Genomic DNA, 21370 nt, shown 5'->3' with positions numbered 1-21370 from the left:
TCTCCTTTGCTGGGGACCTCCCTTCTCAGCCTGTGACTGCGCTGGTCTCTGAGTTTCTGTCGCCTTATTTCACCTATCGGATATACGGCATACTCTGAACATGACTCATTTTCTGCTATGATTCTTGTTTCCTGAAACTTACCGAGAGCCCCCAGCCTCAGAAAGGTTGTTTGCCCCCACCAGCCACAATCCAAGTGCGTTTCCACCCTGGTAACACCTCGCCTCAAGGGTGGAGCAGTTCAGCCGACTAGTCTGTCTCAGACTCACAATCTCTCACCTAACACCGGAGAAGCCAAAGCTCCACTCAGTTTATGTTACCTTTACAGTTCCTACCCTTTCCTTTCACTTGTTCTGTTTTCTTTTGCTTTGATGATAACTTGATCTTGATTTATTTATAATCCATCCAAGACCTTTTAACTGTTTTCTGTTTCCCAAAATAACTTCTTTTGTGTCTGGACCTTTTTCTCTGGTTGCTCAGCTCAAAAAATCTCTGTATCATGCACATCAAGGATAGAGCCAGGTGGTTTCTGTCTACTACTCCTGGGGCAAGCGTTTGATAAGACACTAGAAGAGCTTTGCACTCATGGCTGTGTGTGGGCTCGGATCTCAAACCACAACGTGGTCACACATTCAAGATGTGATATCTATCACATGCAGATACTCATACTCATTTTGATTTATCATATTTGAGAACTTGCTTATATATCTAATTTTCTCATTTGCTTTTCCACATTTTAATCTGTTGATTAACTAGACACAAGATAATAGCCATTTAATTTTAATAAAATTTTTTGTGGGCTTTTATGTTTTGTTTTTTGTTTGGTTTGGGGTTTTTTTTGGTTTTTTTTGTTTGTTTTTGTTTTGTTTTGTTTGTTTTTGTTTTTTGAGACAGGGTTTCTCTGTATAGCCCTGGCTGTCCTGGAACTCACTCTGTAGACCAGGCTGGCCTTGAATTAAAAAATCCTCCTGCCTTTGCCTCCAAAATGCTGGGATTAAAGGCATGCACCACTTTTGCCCCGCAATTTTTGTGTTTTAAATGTTTCTGTTCAGGTAAAATTCACTTATACATACATACATACATACATACATACATACATACATACATATAATATGTACATATATATATAGATATATAGTTTTTTGTTCTGGGATCCAGCCCAGGGCCTCATACTTGCTAGATAAGCACTCTACCAATTAAACTATACCCCTCCCAGTCCTATTTTATTAAAATTCTATTAGCTTGACAGCAGAAGTTAGCTTCTGAATTGCAGTATTTTTCCTACATATACTGTCCAGTATGAGAACTCAAGTTGTAAGATAATTGTTTAGGGTTTTGCTTAGTCGTATATGACCTCATCTTTAGCATTTCAAAGTTAATGACATCGTCCTTTTTATTCTGTAGGTTTTACAAAATGCACCCGATGAAATCCTAGTAGTAGCATCTTCCATGTTATGTAACCTTCTTCTTGAATTTTCTCCAAGTAAAGAGGTTAGTATTGATTTTTCTCTTACCTGGCTAAAGTTTAGTCAATTACTGTTTGGTTTTTTTTTTCTTATTTATTTATTCAGGGCAGAGTTTCTCTTGTGTAGCCCTAGCTGTTCTGGAACATACTATGTAGACCAGGCTGGCCTCGAATTCACGAAGATCCACTGCCTCTGCCTCCTGAGTGCTGGGATTAAAGGTGTGCACCACTACCAGTTGGCTTTTCTCATTTTAAAATAGTGCTTAGTGTTGAAATTTGGAAAGCACTGAGTTGAAGAACTCCTTCTGAGTTGTTTGCTTTGAGTAGAGAAGGAAGTGAGTTACTTCTATCAGGGTTGGATTACTTCTCATTACTTTGTTCATTCTGTCATGGTCAACTTACTTACCAGATGTTACAAAGCCCAGAGCCACTGCAGTAACATTCACCAAGTCTCAGCTACTTGGGAGGCTGAGGCAAAAGGATTCTAAGAGCCTAAAAGTTTGAGGCTAGCTTGCTTATAAATGAATAACTAAAAGATATCACAGTATGTAGTTAATAGTCTATACTGAAATTGCAAGTGAAGAAATAATTATAAAAATATAAGTAGTAGATTGTTTTCAAACATTATCTATGAAAGACTTGTCTTTGAAAACAATTGTAAGTCATTTTAAGAGAGTAACTCCTTGCATCAGAAAAATAATTTTCAGTGGTTATTGTTTAAGGCAGAATGAATATAAGGATTTTTTTTCTATTTCTATCCTTAACCATGTCCTACATGTACAATAAATTTTAGTAGTTTTTCCGGCTGTTCCCATCGCCCACCTCCTCCCTAGCCTACTGAAATTCTCCTCCGCAGCAAATCACTGTCTTTTCCTCATGGGCTGTTTTATGTGTGACCCACTCCATTTGTTTAGAGTTGCTTACATGACCGTGGATAGAAGTTCTTTTCTAGAGCATGGGCGGCTTGACTGGGGGTACACCACTGAAGAAGATGACAGCCTCTCCCCCAGCATCCATTAGCTGACAATAGACCCACAGGGAGGGGTGGAGCCTTAGAGGCCCCTTCATCCCCATGATGAAATGTTGATGGCAGCCCAGTCTGTGCAGGTCTTAGGTGGCATCCACAGCAGCAGTGTGCTTGGTAATGGTTATGTCATGCCCAGAAGAGTCTTTCTGCTGCACGTTTCCCTGTCCTTTGGTCTATGTCCTTCCTGTCACCTCCTATTTATATAGTGTTCCCTGAGTTTTGGAGGGGTCTCTTATTACAGTTTATATAAGAAATTTTGAGCTCATGGCTTTTGCTCTTAATAAAGAAAAACTTAATAAAGGAAGGGTTGACACCTTATACAGTTTTACTGTTACATTGTCTCTGGTCTGGGCTTGTAGAGGATGCTTACATGGATTCAGTCTCCAACAACAGCAAACAAAACTGTGTGTGTGTGTGTGTATGTGTGTGTGTGTCTGTGTATGTCTGTGTGTCTGTTTGTCTGTGTGTCCGCCGTGTCCTTTTTTACAATCCTGAGGTGAGGTTTATTATTTGTTGGACCTCTGGTAGTTCATAATTCATGTTCTATATTGAAGCATCTGCAGGCTTTGACTGACTCAGAATGGCAGCACTGCCAAGACGAAGTCAGGAATGGTTACTGAGTATACTGGAGGGGACAAAGAACAGTAGAGCACTGACCAAATCCGGACTGAGTTACAGTCAGAGCAACTCCAGCCACCTAGAGCAGCCTGTGTAGCAAGCCTCCAATGAGGAGATGTGGTAGATGAGCTCAAAGGATCTGAATAATGTTTTATATTGAAAAAAGGCTTCCTTTTGATCGCAAGGGAGAGGAATACAACAAAAACACTGTTGAACCAGTTGGCAGAATTGGAGTAGAGAATTTATGTTGGTAAGAGTATTGTTTTAATTTAATGTTAACTTTTCTGCACTTTGTAACTATATTGTGATTGTCTAAGAATATCCTGGGGGTGGGGTGGGTGGAGAGACAGACGTGGGTGCAGGGAACCAAACTCTTATATCTTTGGTTGTGAGCCTAGCCTTTAACGGCTGAGCCATCTCTCCAGCCCGTCTAAGAATATCTTTGTTCTCAGGAAACACACTGAAATACTGGGGGTTAAGGGCATCAAGTCTGTGCTCTGTTTTCTCTCTTTCTTTCTTTCTTTCTTTCTTTCTTTCTTTCTTTCTTTCTTTCTTTCTTTCTTCCTTCCTTCCTTCCTTCCTTCCTTCCTTCCTTTCTTTCTTTCTTTCTTTCTTTCTTTCTTTCTTTCTTTCTTTCTTTTCTGTACTCTGTTTTCAAATGGCAAAGTAAAATTAATGTGGGTTAGACACATAGAATGAGAAATATGATAAAGCCTCAGGGGCAGATGTTTGAAATACCATGATTTGAATATATGATCTTCAAAGATGTCATCTTGAAAGGCAGTGCCCTTTCCTGAATCTGTACCGCTGAGTTCCTTAAGAGTCTTCTAGTCACCAGGTACCAGATACCCTGGATTACAACAAAATACCAGGATTTATTAGTGGTAAGTCTTAATCCTGTAAAGTCAGGATTTTTATGGATTTTTATAGAGACCCATTTTCAGCTAGGTATTCAGACTGTAGTCAGTAGTTAGGCTGTCCTAAGCATGAGATGTGACGTGACTTTAAAAGCACAATTGTGCTCTGCACACAAAACGGATGATGAGTGCCATGAATATTCCAGAAACTCACATTCTGCAGTGTGTTCAGAATGAAAGGATTAGGGAAGTAGACAGTGGAGTTAGTTATAAGAGTCTGTGAGAAATTGATATGTGTTAGGATGCCTACAAACTGTGTGTGTGTGTGTGTGTGTGTGTGTGTGTGTGTGTGTGTGTGTGTGTGTGTGTGTGTGTAAGAGAGAGACAGAGACACAGAGACAGACACAGGCAGGCAGGCAGGCAGGCAGGCAGAATGAGACCTTGACCTTGTCTTCCTCAGGGTCAGGGTAACTTTCATGGTGCAATAGTTCCTGCTTTTTGAAAACTGCTGAGACTTGAGTAAGATGCGGAAGAGATGGTGCAGTGAGCGGCGGAGAAGACACCATAGTTTGCAACCTGATGTGGACTCCAGTTTGTTGTTGTTGTTGTTTTGTTTTTTAATTCTATCTTGTTCTTTCTTTCCCAATCAGCCAATTTTGGAATCAGGAGCTGTCGAGCTGCTCTGTGGGTTGACACAGAGTGAAAACCCTGCTCTACGAGTGAATGGGATTTGGGCTTTAATGGTATGTCTCACTGTTATAATGTCACAACTTACAGGAAACACAGAGGCATTAGCAAAGTTGTAGCTATGGCATACGTTCTGTAATTTTCTTTTTCAAAAATCTAGCTAACCCAGTCCAGTTTTCTCATGACCTATGGCCTGAAAGATTCCATGTTCGTCTTTCCGGTTGAGCTGTAAAGGGGTTGTTTATCCCTATAGCATGCCCTCATCTGGGAACAGAAGTTTGTGTTCTTCCCAATATACTCTGATCATTGGGAGCTGCATATTTCGTGCTTGCTTGTATTGATGTTCTTTTCTTTCTGAACAGATAGTAAACCAAAGCATAGAATAATTGTTGTTCTGACACATAAAATTTTATGTTTATGGTGTACATGGTTTAAAAGATAGCTGTTCTGAAGTAGCTGAATTGAGCTAATGTAAGTGCCACCCATGTAGTTAGCATATTTTGTAGAATAGTTACCTTGCCAAATAGTAATTGAACAGTTTCTAGTAAACTTAATAATAGTTTATTAAGTTAGGAGGCAGAACCATTCTTCTCAAGATTATTAAAGTAAACATCATTGAATTTTTATAAGGAGTAAACCTTCATGGACTTTCAAAAACATACTACTAAGATTATTTACAATTTAGTTGCTGTGTATCAGACCAAATCTAGATACTTTATATTTGTAACTGCTATTTTAAAATCAGTATTTGATTACATTTACTTAGTTGGGGGGTGTGCACACATGCCAGAGGTAACAGGACAACTTTGGGGGAGAGTTGGGTGAGTCCGGCTCAGATCATGTGCTCTGTGTCTTTACCTAACTGAGCCCTGTTGCTGGTCTGTGCTGTCCCTTGTTCATTCAGTTGTATCTACCTTACTGGTGGGAAAGTGGGCCTGGGATGTGTGTCCATGCTGTATCTCCTGAGTTACTGACATGAACTGAGGGACAGAAATAATAATCTCTGATTATTTCTTAGTGGTATTTCTCCTTAGTACAACTTGTAGCTCTTCTCAAAGCACCCCCAGGCCTTTTGAAAGTTTCTACCACCATCAATTTTACCTTAGCTCCTCTTCAGGACTGATCTCCCAGTGTCAGTTTCTTTACCCTTCAACAGGAGAGCTTACTCAGAATCCTGTGTGTGTACACGTGTTCTGCTCCCCAGAACTCTCACTTAAATAGTCTGTGGGACTTGAGTTGAGGGCTCCCTGACTTGCTGGACACCAAATGACTCACCTCATCTTGCAATCTGTCTTATTCTAATCAGTTTCCATATCCAGCTCTATGACCTCTGTTCACAAAACATAAAGCTGTAGGGTTACCTTTGGCCTGGGTCTCCGATGGCCAGCAAGTGTTATTTTGACTGTCATATTGTCCTGTATCATTGATAATCTTGTTCTCCGATAGGTCTCAGTTGCTTAATCAGAATGAATACCTGTCTAGAGGGCAATAGCTAACATATAAGCCACCAACTTATAAGAAAATTTTCTAGCAAATGTTTGCTTATGAAGTGCTGTTTGGCATTTGCTATTTTTTTCTTTCAACATAGAGCTTGAAGTAAACTGAGCTAGTCTAGTATATGAACTAAAAAATAAGTAGAAACAAAGTAGCCACTGGCTGGCTGAGCTGCTAATAGCCAGGGCATACCTCCAACCCATTGAGAGTTTCCTGTGTGACAAGGCGTTCTCAGAGGTAATAAGTGAGTTTGTGTTTGTTCAAATGCCCATGTCAGGAAGTGGTTATATTCCTCGTATGGTATAGCTAAGCATGGTTGTTAGTGCTCTCTATAGATGATGAAAAGGAACGAGAAAAATTGAGTGACCAATCCAACTTCCTTCTGTGCTTTGAGTTTTATTAAAATAAAATTTAATTCAGTGACCATAAACATGATTCTTGTAATTTCTTTAATTATTTCAGAATATGGCATTTCAGGCGGAACAAAAAATAAAAGCAGATATTTTACGAAGTCTGAGTACTGAACAGTTATTCCGGTTATTGTCAGATTCTGATATGAATGTGCTGATGAAGACATTGGGGCTTCTTAGAAATCTCCTCTCCACTCGGCCTGTAAGTAACATATGATTCCATCTGAGCTCAATGCAGTGCTTGGCATCTGTGAGTGTACGCAAAATGCTGACCATTGCAGAGAAGCAAGTTCACATGGGTGGGTGATCGGGGAACCACCACCCTGTATAATCCTCCACCCACCATCGCTGTCTCCTTGTCAGGGCTCCCTCTCTCCATGTTCAGTGTGTACCTGTCTTGACGTATCACTACTGTTGTGTGGTTTGCTGACCAGAGTGCGTCTTCTCTTCAGCCCAGAGCATTGTCTCTGAGGCCTGTTTCTTATTTGAAAATTCCTTTCAATATCATTCCACAGACACATCTATCACTTGCTTACATGTTGATGTCATTGTGGTGAGAAATGGTGCATGAGAGAGTATGAGAGGCTGAGCCTGGCTAGTGGGTCACTGTTGGCATTCTCTGATAGTCCCTGGCTGTCATCATCAGTGACTCAGGTAGAGAGAGAACAGGAGGCCCCTTCTCTGCCTTTCTGTCTTTTCAATCCTTCTGACCACACTTGCACTCTAAGACTATAGTAGTGACCTACGGCATAGTTTCCATGTCTTTTGCTCTTATTCCTCGTTTTGTGCTTCTTGATTCTCATTGCTTTTAGTTCTTTTATAGTACACACACACACACACACACACATATATAAGACATACATACATACATGCACACATAAACACACATGTACATACATACACATAGAGCGGGGGCAGCTTTAGAATAACAATAAACACTTGTCTTTGGAACCTGGCTTTGTATGCTATATTGTTCTGCTTGAAGCAGTTGTGCATCATGTAATGTTGACAAATGTTGTGTAAGTCAGGCGTTGTTTACACGGCCTTCAATCTCAGTGCTAAGACACTGGCAAGAATTCAAGATCTTGATCAGCTGCATGAGACCCTCTCAATAAACTAAACCAAAAGAAAAAAGGCCTCCTGTGGTCTTTTGCTCTGTCTCGCAGATGGTAATTGTGGATTTCCCATTGTTTTGCAGCATATAGATAAAATCATGAGTACTCATGGGAAGCAGATTATGCAAGCTGTCACTCTGATACTGGAAGGGGAGCATAGCATTGAAGTCAAAGAGCAGGTACGTGTGGGGGAGACCCTTCTGCCTCTTAGGTACAAAGTAGATCCTGTGAGTCTTCTTGTCTCGGAAACAAGAGGAACGTTTCTCCTTTCTTGTGTGATTTCCTTCCCTGAAATAGAGGAAAACATGGCCAGAGTCTGTAGATTTCTTGGTTGTGTCACATGCCACATGTACTGACCCATCTCTGCAGGAGCAGCTTCCTTTAGCACACTAGACTTAATGCTTTCTCCAGCACTGACTGTCGTCTTCTCTGTCGCTATGGTCTCAGCTCAAACCCACTACTCCCTGAATGATAATTCCCTGTCCTGAAGACAGTTTTGTTTCTTTACTCTTCAGTATCTTCTATTCTTGGTTGCCGTTTCAAACCCTTATTTTCTATAGGACATATTTAAGGAAAGTATGAAAGTACAGCAGCTATGTTAGCAGGGAGTCAGTTGGGAGTTAATGTCTACATTTTCTAAAATTTATCTAAATTAGAAGTTGTGTAGATTTTATTTTATGACAAAAATAAAGGTCACCTGCCAAGATGTTAACACAGAGTCTGACACACTACTAGTGTTTGCTTTCCAGACATGGTTGATCGTAAAAACGACTCTGGCTGGGTGTGGTGGCGCACACCTTTAATCCCAGCACTTGGGAGGCAGAGATAGGCGGATTTCTGAGTTCGAGGGCAACCAGGGCTACACAGAGAAACCCTGTCTCCAAAAACCAAAAAAAAAAAAAGACTGCTCATGTTCAAAATTCTTGAGCTGTGTGTGTGTCACACACATGCACATGAACACACGCATATGATATTATGTATGTGAGTGTGTGTGAGAGAGAAACTTGTCTGGTAGCATTATGGAGCGTTGGCTTATCCTTTGTGTTCCTGACTTAGAACCATCCTGGATGTCAGAGAGCTTAGCACTTGAGATCTGGGCCTGAATTTAATCTTGGAAAAAGAAAGAGTTGACTAAGTCATTTTGAGACAAATATCTTAGGTTATTTAAAATTTAGAAGTAAACTTTGATGAACAATAATTTAACACTGGAAATAGTTGAAATGAAAGTCATCACTGGGATACAAGAATGAAGAACATACTGTTCAAAAAAATACTACTTGCAAAGAATACAGATGTATTCTGTCTGTAGAGACAGCGCTCGCCTGGATAGAAATCCACCAGTCTATAAATAAGCAAGTCACAAAGGCCAGCTGGGATTTAGATATGGGTAAAATGACCAACAATAGTGTGTTTTCTTTACAGAACACTAATATAGGTACAGACACTCACAGAATTTGGAGATGACCCAGAAGTAGGTGTCAATAGGGGGGTTAAACTTAGTTGTTATTTGGAACTTCAGTCCTCCTCAAAAATATCTAGTAAGTTACTTTTATTGGGGCATTCATTAAGCTGCATACATTTGCAGTATCCAGAAGTGTGCATAACTTACCACAGGTGCATCTGCCCATGAAGCTACCACTGCAGTCAAGGCAGTGAATATACCATGAAGCTACCGCTGCAGTCGAGGCCGTGAATATACCATGAAGCTACCCCTGCAGTCGAGGCAGTGAATATACCATGAAGCTACCCCTGCAGTCGAGGCAGTGAATATACCATGAAGCTACCCCTGCAGTCGAGGCAGTGAATATACCATGAAGCTACCCCTGCAGTCGAGGCCGTGAATATGCCATGAAGCTACCCCTGCAGTCGAGGCCGTGAATATGCCCGCTTTTGACCTTTTATTGGAAAGAAGACAAGTTTGTCCATTCATTCACTCCCGGCTACAGGGCACTGGATACGGCAGGCACTGCGATACGGCAGGCACTGGATACGGCAGGCACTGGATACGGCAGGCACTGCGATACGGCAGGCACTGGGATACGGCAGGCACTGCGATACGGCAGGCACTGGGATACGGCAGGCACTGGATACGGCAGGCACTGCGATACGGCAGGCACTGGGATACGGCAGGCACTGGATACGGCAGGCACTGGGATACGGCAGGCACTGGATACGGCAGGCACTGGATACGGCAGGCACTGCGATACGGCAGGCACTGGGATACGGCAGGCACTGGATACGGCAGGCACTGCGATACGGCAGGCACTGGGATACGGCAGGCACTGGATACGGCAGGCACTGGATACGGCAGGCACTGCAATACGGCAGGCACTGGATACGGCAGGCACTGCAATACGGCAGGCACTGCGATACGGCGCAGGCACTGCGATACGGCAGGCACTGTGATACGGCAAGCAAAGCAAATCAGGCGCACAGACTGGGAAGGGCGGAACAGAGCTGTTCCCCAGACATGAAGAGCTGGATAGAAAATCAATCTGTGTGATTTTTTTTTTTAATCTAGAACTAAGTTAAGTGAGGTGACAATAGAGACAGTTTTTTTTCCACAATTAAGCAATGAGAGATTAGTAATAAATACTAAAAACAACATTTGCACTAGCTTGAGAAAAACAAAGTTCTTAGATTTAAATCTCATAAGGCTCTGTGTCCTGAAAGTTCTAAGACTCTGATAAAAATAGAACTAAGAGTTTGATAAACAGAAAAGTATAAAAAGTTCACGATGTTGCCTCACCTTAAATGGTTACAGACAACATAATCCCAGTCACGATCCCAGAATAAAGAAGTGTTAATATAGTTGTGAATTACCAAAGTCTTTCAGTTCCTAAAATCTTTGGAAAGTAAAAAGAACTAGAATAGCCAATTCTGTTAAAAAGGAACAGAAAACAAACAAACAAAAAACAACTGGAAACTCCCTGTTACCGTATCATCAGTGTAAAGATAGAACTAACTAGAAAGTCTGCAGACAGACACACACGTATATGGTTTGTAATAATTTACAGAGTTACTGAGGAAATTCAGTGGGAAAAAGATGTCAGTTATTTTAAAGGCCAAAAAATATTAACTTTAAACTTCATCTCATACCTTAGATAAAATTGTATTCATAAAGAGTAAAGAGTAAAATTACAAAACTTTTAAAATATAGTAGAAAAATGAAATGTTTACGATATAGCCATTAAAATAGCACTCAAGAAAGGTACGTCGATCTTCATCTAGCTGTGAAACTTCTACTCTGTGGAGTGCACTCAAGAGCATGAATCAGCAAGACGCCCCTCTTGCAGGAAATCACTTTGTGAGCACATTAGACACAATGACTTGTGTTCAAACGGTTCAGGAAGCTTTCAGAACAAATGAAAACCACCAGGAGCAGATACTCCACAATACAACACCACTGCAAGGTCCTTAGCGTGGCAAGCGTTTTGAAAACCATTGTTCCGTTTACTTGCTTGTGTGGGGGTGGGCATGCTTGTGAGGGCAGAGGGCAAGCAGGAGTCAGTCCTTCCCTTGTACAGTGTGGGTTCCTGGTGTGGAGTGCAGGTGGCCCATCGTGGTAGCAAGTATGTCTGAGCCATGTCACCAGACCTAGACTGGCAACCATTTTAAATGGCCATTTGTGCAATTGCTAGGAAGCATGCAGTGAGAGTGCAAAATGGCACACTTTGAAAAGGTATGACGTTTTCTTACAATGTTAGTGAACACAGTCAATCTCAGTATCCATCCATGATTGGTCTCCTCCTTCTCAGCATGTGGTACCAAAGTCTTCATTCTCCTGTCCCATATATAAAATGAATCGATATACTACTTGTATATACTCTATACACGTCCTCCTGTATAGTCTAAATAATTTGAATTACTTCTGGTGTAACAATATATGTGCTACATACAGTATTGTTTAAGGCATAATGGCAGGAAAATATATATACACACTCACTACAAAAAGTTTCCCGCAGAATTTTTCCACCTGTGGATGTGGAATCCACAATGCAGAGGTCCAGTTGTTACAGCTCCCTAGTCCTATCCTAGGTATTAATTCATAGATGAAAGCCTATTTCACAGAAATCCTGTCAATATTTATACGAATTTTTATTCACAGTCACCAGAAACTAGAAACAAAGCAGATGACACTCAAGAAAGTCCTGTGGAAACTGTGGAAAACTGATTAGCAGCTGTGGCAGCAGGGGTAACCCAGCAGACATGTTTTGGTACTGCATTCTAAAGCGTGCACTAGTCTTAGGTGCATTGGACCATGTGAAAGAAACAGGTTCAAAACCCAGCATGCTAGGCAGTTCCACTCGCACAGTGATTTACTTGTAAAAGACAACGGTGAAAAGAAAGCATTCAAAGGCACTGCTGGGCTTGGGGAAGCAGGTGAAAGTGGTGTCTCCCAACCTTCTGCAAGAATTTGTGGTGAGCTAGAACTCTGGCCTCTCTTCAACCTTGCTGGGCTGTTCCAGTGCAGACCCTGGGGTCTAATATTCTTCAGTGGAAGTGTTTAACTCAAAAGCCATTACTTTAACAGGAGGAGAACTATTCAAGGCTGTTTCTTCATGAGTAAAATATGACATCATAAATCTCCTAAGGAAATCTTTACTTCATCTGAGTTTTCATATTATTGCCGTAAAATTGATTATCATATCCCCATACTACCTTTCATAAGTGAGCAGTGTCCTACAGTGTTGCCCTCCTGTTTGGGGAAAGGGTGAGGCAGTCTTAATGTAGTTTAGGCCAGAACTCCCTTTGTAGCCCTGAGTGACTTCAAACTTTTTTTTGTTTGTTTGTTTTGGGTTTTTTGGTTTCTCGAGACAGGGTTTCTCTGTGTAGCCCTGGCTATCCTGGAACTCACTTTGTAGACCAGGCTGGCCTCCCGAGTGCTGGGATTAAAGGCGTGCGCCACCATGCCCGGCATGACTTCAAACTCTTAGCATTCTTCCTGCCTCAGTGTCCCAAGTCCTAGGACTAAAAGGTGGACAGCAGCTCCTCTCTTGTTCCATGCATTGTCACACCTTTTTTACAGATGAACCTAACTGGAGCAGTCTAACTGATCTTTTTAAAGATCATTTTCAGTTTCATTTTTACTGTTTTTCTGGCCTCTGAAATCAGAGGTCAGGTTGGTAAACTTTCTGTAAAGGGCAGGATAGGACTTTGATTTTTGCAGGGCTCTGCATCCTTTTTAGTAGCTGACAAGGGAACAAGGGAATTATGTCCATCAGAGCAAACTGATAGACATATTTCCCTTGTTCTCAGTATTTGAAGAAAATATTGTCTTTCACCATTGAATATGAGATATGTAGGTTTTTGATAGATCCTCTTTATTAAAAAAATAAAAATTTAACATAGTGTACTGACTACCAATGAGCAGATACGGGGGGGGGGGGTGTTCCAGTCAGTTTTTCTGCAGCTGTTGGAAACTCTTTACTGGTGCTGCTTCCCTGAGCAGCCACTGGCAAGACGGATACCTGGCTGTGCTTCAACAGAACCCCATGTTCACATAGACCAGGTGTCCAGTGGCTCCAGGCCACAGTTTGCCAGTCTCGGCTTTACTTAAGTGATTTTCAGTTGTTGATACTAGTGGATTATGCAAACTAGTGTAGCTTTTATCATTCCGCTGTCTAGTTCATATCTTGAGTTGACTTAGTTCAAGAACTAATTGAATGTCTTTGATTTTATTGTGTCTATAGAAATATTTATAGTAAGGGTTTTTTGTTTTTTTGTTTGTTTTGCTTAGTTTTGTTCTGTTTTTGTTGTTGTTGTTGTTGAGGATCATAGACCTATTCTGATACTCAAAAAAAAATATCAATTACTCATCTGTCTTACTGAAAGAGCCTTCCATCATTTTCCTTTGTATTCTTGAGTATGTAAGAGAGGGGTAGTTCTTCCACAGTGAGGTTCAACATGTTTACGTTTCTTCCTTTCCCCAAAAACATTTGGCCTTTTAAAATTCTCGTTAATAGCCGGTAATTTTTATGATTTCCTACTCGGCTGCTCTGGCCAGCTCAGTCTGAGCCCTTCTGAGGAGAACTGGGGAGAAAAGACAGAGGGATGGAACCTGTGGCTCTTGTGTTACTCTTCCTCCTCCCTGCTCCCTCCTGGCTTCACCTTTCTACATATGGCTGGGCCTTGCTCTTGGCCTGTTGTCTTTGTCCTAGTAAATTCTGGTGATGTCTGTTTGGGGAGCATTGTCTCACCAACACCTAGGAGGTCACCTTATATGGCTTGTGAAATCATTTTGTAGTCAGCACCACAAAGGAAGAGCTGAAGTAAAGGAAGGTATGTGCTTGCACACGCAGTGCCAGTGTGCCTGCATTAGTGCATCTTTTGTGTCAATGATCTGGATGACAATGGGGAGGAGAAGGAAGAAAGGACTGGATACTCCCTCCTTACGTTCGATAACCCTGTCCTGTTGTTGAACTGAGATCAGAATGTGGGCAAAACAGCCATTGCTCCACAGTTCTGAACTTGAATCCCTTGAAAGCAGTTGCTATCAGCCCCTTCCCCATTTCCTTGTGAGTTTAACAGAACACCCCGAATTTCAACGCTTGGAAAATTGAGGCAGGAATGTTGCTGCAAGTTCAAGGTCAGCCTGGGATACATAGTGAAGCTCTACAAGTAAACACATACATACTACACAAGCAGAATGCTGTTGAAATTGTCCAGAGGGTAAAGATGTTTGCCTCACAATTCTGACAGCCTGAATTGTTCTCCAGAATCCACATAAACGTAGGAGACCTGAGCCCACACAGTTGTCCTCTGACCTTCACATACGTACTGTGCCACATCCACTCACTTCAGCCTACCACATAAACACTCCAGTAAGAGTTCTTTTATTAGAAGGAAATACTTTTTTAAAGTACAAATCCATTGTTAGTGCTTTTCTTAGGGAACTGTCTGCTAATGTGTCACACAGCAATCCATCCATCTTCCTCAAGCCATTACTGTCACCGTTCACCCAGCTGCCCAGGACTGGTGTGTTGCTACTACCCGCTTAGGCCTTGAGTTATAGAAGGTGTGTTCTCTCTCTCTCCTGTACCACAGAGGCAGCCTTCTTTGGTTTATATTTCATCTCTTACCTGCTTAATCTAGTTACAGCTGTGTGTTAATCAAAGGGAAGTGAAGTCACAGACCCCTCAAGACAGTTGAGGTCTTGGGCCTCAGTAGGAAAACAGTTTCTTCCTTAGCTCCCACCCTTTAAGACTTACAAAGGAAAAGGCTCAGGCTGGAGGAGGTCCTCAGCTGTCCTTGATGCCTGTGCTTCAGGCTCATGTTGCTGCCCCTGGCCTTCATAGTACTCGGCAACTTTTTTTCTTAGTTCCCTTTTGCTTCAGTGAAATACAGTTGTTTATGCAACAGTGTCAAAGTCAGGCTGTCTTCTTCCCATCGCCCCCAGGTGCCCTGCAGAGACCAGTCTGTGCTGGGCGCCATCTGGGTTTGTATTGATTTCCCTGCCAAAGTCCCTTTACCTTTACCTTAATCCTGGCTACAGAAAAGGGAGCATCTGTAAGCATGGTCTCTTCTACTGAGCAGAGTCTCCACTTGCCAGTGCCCTGTCAAAATGTACTGTCCCACCAGCTGCCTCCAGTGTCTTCATCAGGCCAGCCTGGACCAGGGTCCTTACACAGACATACCATCAATGTATTGTAATTGTCATAGCCAATGTGGCATGGAGACAGGTTCAGTCATGAGCTTGGGAGCAAGTTACAGATGGAGACCTAAGAAAGAGGGGAGTTGCAGTTCCTAGGAAGTTTCCAGCAAAGAGGCTGGTTACATCTTCAAGGAGAGCTGGGATCAGTCACAGGATCTTCTTACAAATGAGTTCTAAATTTCTTGTCTTTGTAGTAGGAATTTGGAAGTGCCAGGATCCAACCCAGGCTCTTAGGTATGCTAGTCACTAACATTAATGTGATGGCTTAAAGCCCAACAAGAAACCACTCAAGTGTTTGAGTTCTTGTTTGCATAAGATACACTTTTCTTGGATGTGGTTACTCTGTTTGGCAGTAATGACAGGAGGTGAGAATCAGGGCATTGATAGAACTCATGAAAAGCTGTGTGCTTTCCCATGTGCTTTCCGGTTTCCATCATCTGGGAACTTCTTTTTAAATTTTATTTTATGTGTATGAGTGTTTTGCCTGAACGTGTATGTATATACATACTATGTGTGTACCTGATGCCCACAGAGGTCACAAGAGGGTATCATATCCCCTGGAACTGGAGGTAAGGGTTGTTCAGAGCCACCGTGTGGATCCTGGGAACCAGACTTGGGTCTTCTACAAGAGCAGCACATGTTCTTAACCACTGAGCTGTCCATCCCTCTAGCCTCGAGGGAGCTTTCTTGATCACTGGCTCTTTGTTCTTTTCCAGACCCTGTGCATCCTAGCCAACATTGCAGATGGGACAACAGCAAAAGAGCTTATTATGACCAATGATGACATCCTGCAGAAAATCAAATATTACATGGTAAGCCTCAGTCCCTCTTACTGCAGAATTAGATGACAAGGGCTGTAACTTCCTTGCTCAAACAAACAGCAGAAAGAAGAGTATAACAAAGTCAGAGTTTGTATACTAAAGTAGAAAGCAAGCCCAGCTCCTAGAAACAGGCCACCAGCGCTGTTAGCACTCCCACCCAGCTCCAGTCCTGGTCTTCTGCCCTCTGCTTCCCTCTTACTGAAGATTTGAGCTCTTGGTTCTCCTCAGTCCTGTCTCCCTCGGGTCTCTCAGCCCCGTGGTGATGAGCCCTCTGCCTCCTGGTTCCTCGCTTGCTTGACATGCTTCCTTCCACGTCCAGCCTGCCACCCACGCTCTGCCACTGTCCTCATGGGAAACTGCCAGGTCAGCACCTGTATCTAATGCCAAATACCCCCATCTTTCTCATTTTGTCCATTTTCACAGCAGCATTCTAACCGTGAGGGACATCTCCCCATGCCCTTCCTCCAGCAAAGCTGCCTTCTCGTTGCTGGACATTTCATAGCTAATAATTAAAGGCACAGACCCAAGCTGGATGATTCATGTTTATAAACCCTGTACTGTGTCCTTCACTGATTTTCTAGTAAGCTGTGCCTCCTACTTTGTCCTTGGTCTTTTATGCTTGACCCTGCGGTCCCTTTCACTTTGTGTCACTTTACTGTTTAATGTTCTAAAAGAACAGAAGACAAAATCCACATGTCCCCACACCCTAGCTCCTTTGAGTCAAATTCTTGTAAATACTGTGTGGCCCACTCACAGTACCTCTGGTCCGTTTCGTGGCTCCATTCCAGCTCCTAAATGAAACCACATTCTTTCCTTCCTAAGCTCTTTTATCTCTTCTGACTTCTCCACCAGAGACACTTCTTTGCCCCACTCCTCACCCTTCAGACCCCAGCTGAACTGGTACTTCATCTCTGGGCCTTCTTGTGTGAGCTGTTATAACATTGTTCTCTTTAGAGCAGTTTAGTCAATTTAGTGATCTGTCTGTGTGCATCTACTGTCTCCGTCCCAGAAGTGAGCACTGAGTCGGCTCTGTGCACGGTCTGTATCTACCATCCTTACGGTGGCTGGCCCAAATACCTACTCAGTGTTTGTTGAGTAAAAACCTATAACTTGAACTGGTAATGCCCTTGTCTTTCATTACCATGTAGCGTCTTCTGCCTTTTGGAAGTTCCCTTAGTGGTAGAGCATCTCCAGTGCTCATGACTTCTCTGCTCACTGAGTCATCAAGGTATCCATCAGGTTTCCCACTGCCATTCAAAGTGCTTCTCCCCAAAAGTATCGTCTGCATATTCTCACTCCTTTCCTGCCTCCAAACTTGCTCTACCCTTCTTCCTCTGGCTCTGCCCTCCTCACTCAGCTGCCCGTGTTCCAGTGAAGGTCTGCTCTCCTGCGTTGCTGGTTTGCAGTTTCAGCCTCACAGTAGAGCCTCCTAGGGAGCTTTCACGGCCTGCCTTATCCTTGTCCTCGCAAGAGTCTAATACAAATCTGGGGTATGACAAAGTTAACCAGATTTCTTAAAGTTATTCTTACGTTTAAGATGGAGGAAAACCACGGGCCTAGCACACTCTCATCTATGCCGTGGTTTGTTTTCCATCTCTGCAAGTTATTTTAAAAGGTGTATCAGAACCCTGGACTCCCTCGGGACTCTGGACCTGGTACCCTCCTGCCTACTCAGCATCTTCTCATGCTGTCCAGCCGCCTGTTGGGCTTGTGTTTTGTAAGTCAGTGTTTCTCCTAAGCTGACATGTCTCCTCTGCCATCTACTCCAGTGCTCAAATCAGATGCAGGGTTGATTTTTTTTTCCTGTCCTGTCCACACATTTGTCTAGATTATCAGCAAGTCTTATGAACCCTCTCTCAAAACCCGGTTTTGAACCTGTTTACTACATCTTCCTATTGCCACTGCACTGACTGGAGTCCATGCTGATGTGACTCCTGTCTGATGGCCTGTCTGACTGCAGTGGCCTCCAGAACTGCACTCCAGTTCCCTCAGCCAAAACGATCCTCTAAACCTGTGGCTCAGACCTTGTGTCTTGTAAATCCTTCAGGAGCTTCCTCTGAATGCAGAGTGAAAGCCACGGTCCCTAGTCTAGCCTACAAGGGCCCACAAGCTCCATCATTCTGTCATCCTTTTCAGAAGCAGTATCAGGGGAGTAGACTATTTACAGGCTGTGCACCCATCAGACCCCCTGAGGAGTTTTCTGTTTGGAGTTCACAGCCCCGTGATTTTCATACATCTAGCTCCTTGCTTTTTGAAAGCCTCTATTTAAATATTGCTGTGTTCAGAGAGATCTTCGTTAGGTTCCTTCCCCTCCAGCCTCCCTTGGTAGTGAACAAGGACAGATTCGTTCTCAGGAGTGAATACTCTTTTGCTCGGTTTACTCAGTCTGACACTGGGCGCAGACGGCAGGTTTTATTCTCTTTTGGCTTATGTGCACAAACTGAATATGTCTTTAAAACCATTGATGGGAGAAGAAGAGTCACTCCCCAGAAACTTGTGGTGGAGGAAGCCACACCCAGTTTTTTGCCTTATCTCTGTATGTGTGTAGTCAGTCCTGCCTGCAGGGATAAGTCTGCCAGAAGCCCTTGAGCATATCCTGCAGTTGATGTTCTTTGGAATGTGCATTAATTGTTTAAGGGCTTCAGTTTTCAATTTATTACTTTATTTGATTTTATGTGTATCTGTGGAGGTATCTTGGGTGTATGTATATGTATCACATGTGTGCTTGGTGCCCACACAGGTCAGAAGAGGGCATTGGACCCCCTGAAACTGGGGTTATAGGCAGCTGAGAGCTGCCATGTGGGTGCTGGAATCAAATCTGGGTCCTCTGGAAGACAGTAAATATTCTTAACTGCTGAGCTGTCTTGCCAGCCCTCATTTAAAACCTTTAAAATGGGCAAGCTGGAAATAATCTAAAGGTTACTTACTGTTTATTGATTCATCTTTCATTTATGAGAAAGCATGCTATAGGGATAAGCTGTCCAACTTAACCAGGAGATGCATTTGTTCATGGACAGTAAGTGAGACTTGTGTGTTAGAGGATAAGGCTCCTTAGTCATACCTGTGACATTTGATAAGTCAGGTAGCAACTTGATCTAGTCCTTTGGGATATTCTTATAGAGAAAAAAGACTAATTTCATTATTCCAGAAAGTAAAAGCATTCTATCATTCTTATTTTCAGAAGTAGTATCAGGAGTGTAAACCTATTTATAGATTGTGCTTAAAGTCGGGAATTCATGAGCCTTCTAACCATAGCTTCACTTCCTAACCCAGAAGAATTGTTGGACTACTTGAGCAAGATAGTAGCTGAAGAGCTAATATGAAGTCCACGTCCAGTTCATCATCTGCCAGAGACTGAAAGAATGGCATGTTAGGTGCCTAGCTCATTGATGCTAGTGTCTAAGAACATAGGCTGGTCAAAGCATACAGCTGTCAGGTGCCCAGTTCATTGCTGCCAGTGCCTGAGAGTGCGCGGCTGGTTGACAGTATAGAGCTGTTAGATACCTTTGGTTCAAGGAACATGTGTTGAAAGTGCAGACTTCTCCCCCATGGCCTCAAGAACCATTTGTTTGACCACTGGATGATTTTTTAACTTTTGTTGTCTTTTGGCAACTCCTATTGGCAAGATTTCCCACCACTCCCGATTGCTGTTACCCTGACCTTTACTCTCTTTAATGTTAAACTTTATAGCTCCTCAGGTTTGTGGCTTCTGGTTCAGAACTATAGGCTCTTGGAATTACCTGTAGTACGTCACAAAGAACATAATGTGCAGTGACATACCCCAGTTTGATCTTCATTCCTTTTCTATGTCAATAGGGTCATTCACATGTCAAACTGCAGCTTGCTGCCATGTTTTGTATATCAAACCTCATATGGAACGAAGAGGAAGGTAAGATATTGGTGAGGTTTATTTCAAAGAAAATTTTGGACTAATATTTTCACATAGGGAAAGCAGAAGTACCTTTAGAGTGTACCTTGCACACACGGACTAGCTGGTTCCCGGTATTACAGAGCTATCTTGCTGTGAGAATCAGTCTGTCTATACCAGGCCTTTAGGGTATAGAGGATGTTGTATGCATGAGCCCCTAGGCCAATCAGCCAGGAGGCCATTCAGTGGGGAAGAAAGTCCAGGGAGGTTTGTGTATTTTGCATTTAGAACTTTACAGAACAAAGTAGAAGGAAGCAAAACCAGATTTAACCCACAGGATTAATACCAAGAGTTTCATGCGACTCAAGACATCAAAAACAGGCTCCAGGCTAGTCATCTAATTGGAAGATAATGCATAGCAGTATGAAATTAGAAATGCCCCATTGCTGTCACAGAGGCAGCAAGTGCTGGGAGGACCAAGGAGTGGGAAACACAGAATACGAAAAGTGGGCCCTGCCAGAGACTGGTTTGTCCTTAAAGAGTGCCAAAGAATGTGACCTTGACTCTGCAATCCATGCAAAAACTATCAGCAGAATCCTGGGTGGACTTGAAGGAAGGAGGGTTCAAGAGGCAGAGAGGCCAGAAAGACTGTGAACAAGTTCAGGCATGAAGGAGGCCAGCCACGTGGGGGATGGTAGGGACAGGAGGGTTGGCGCCAATGATTCTGCTAAAGCTAGAGTTGAACAGTGTCCTGCATCGTGGTTCCAGTAATCTAGTAGTGTCAATGTTTTAGGTTCACAGGAACGCCAGGATAAATTACGAGACATGGGGATTGTAGATATTCTACACAAACTGAGTCAGTCGGCAGACTCAAACCTCTGTGACAAGTGAGTATCCACAGAAAAGGCCTGGGTTCGGGTGCCCTCCATTCTGTTGTGAAAGGGTTGAGCTGCTTTAGTAACCCATGCGGCCAGCCTTCTGAAATGCTTAGATTGTTGTGGTCCATTCATTAACTCTGAACCAGCTGCAATATTTGATTTTTTTAACATTTACTTATTTTATGTATGTAATGGGTGGGCATATGTGCAACATGCCACATGTGTAGAGGTAGGCTTGGTTCTCGTCCTCTGTCTTGTGGATGTAGAGATTGTGGTCTAATTCCCATGACGCTTGTCATCAAGCACCTTTATCCACTGTCATCTCGCTAGCTGAAGGGGACTCAGAATGAGAGAGACATGCTAAGAACTGAGAACTAAGACCCCTAACATTTATAGTAGATGAGAAACCTTCCAGCAAGAGAGCAGAAGGGACAGCTAGTGGGCTAGGCAGCCATGCAGCCATGTAGCTGCCCTGAGA

The 21370-nt window shown here is 42.8% G+C and overlaps 1 protein-coding gene across 5 annotated transcripts in view; it reads left to right on the top strand.

Moving 5' to 3' along the window:
• The window catches only part of Armc8 (armadillo repeat containing 8), a 90523-nt gene that overhangs the window by 64907 nt on the left and 4246 nt on the right, over nucleotides 1–21370 (top strand). For 3 of the 5 annotated variants that reach the window (XM_006511513.4, XM_006511512.4, NM_028768.3), the window contains 7 exons: nucleotides 1403–1489; nucleotides 4616–4708; nucleotides 6609–6758; nucleotides 7755–7850; nucleotides 16042–16137; nucleotides 19963–20035; nucleotides 20808–20901. In XM_006511513.4, coding sequence (XP_006511576.1) covers nucleotides 1403–1489; nucleotides 4616–4708; nucleotides 6609–6758; nucleotides 7755–7850; nucleotides 16042–16137; nucleotides 19963–20035; nucleotides 20808–20901 — 689 coding nt within the window. The remainder of the gene's footprint in view (nucleotides 1–1402; nucleotides 1490–4615; nucleotides 4709–6608; nucleotides 6759–7754; nucleotides 7851–16041; nucleotides 16138–19962; nucleotides 20036–20807; nucleotides 20902–21370) is intronic. The other 2 variants (XM_006511515.4, XM_006511511.4) reach the window with 2 other exon arrangements.

Source organism: Mus musculus, chromosome 9 (genome assembly GCF_000001635.26).
Source record: "Mus musculus strain C57BL/6J chromosome 9, GRCm38.p6 C57BL/6J".
NCBI lineage: Eukaryota > Metazoa > Chordata > Mammalia > Rodentia > Muridae > Mus > Mus musculus.
Note: the sequence above shows the minus strand (reverse complement) of the source record. Positions and strands in the feature narration are given on the sequence as shown.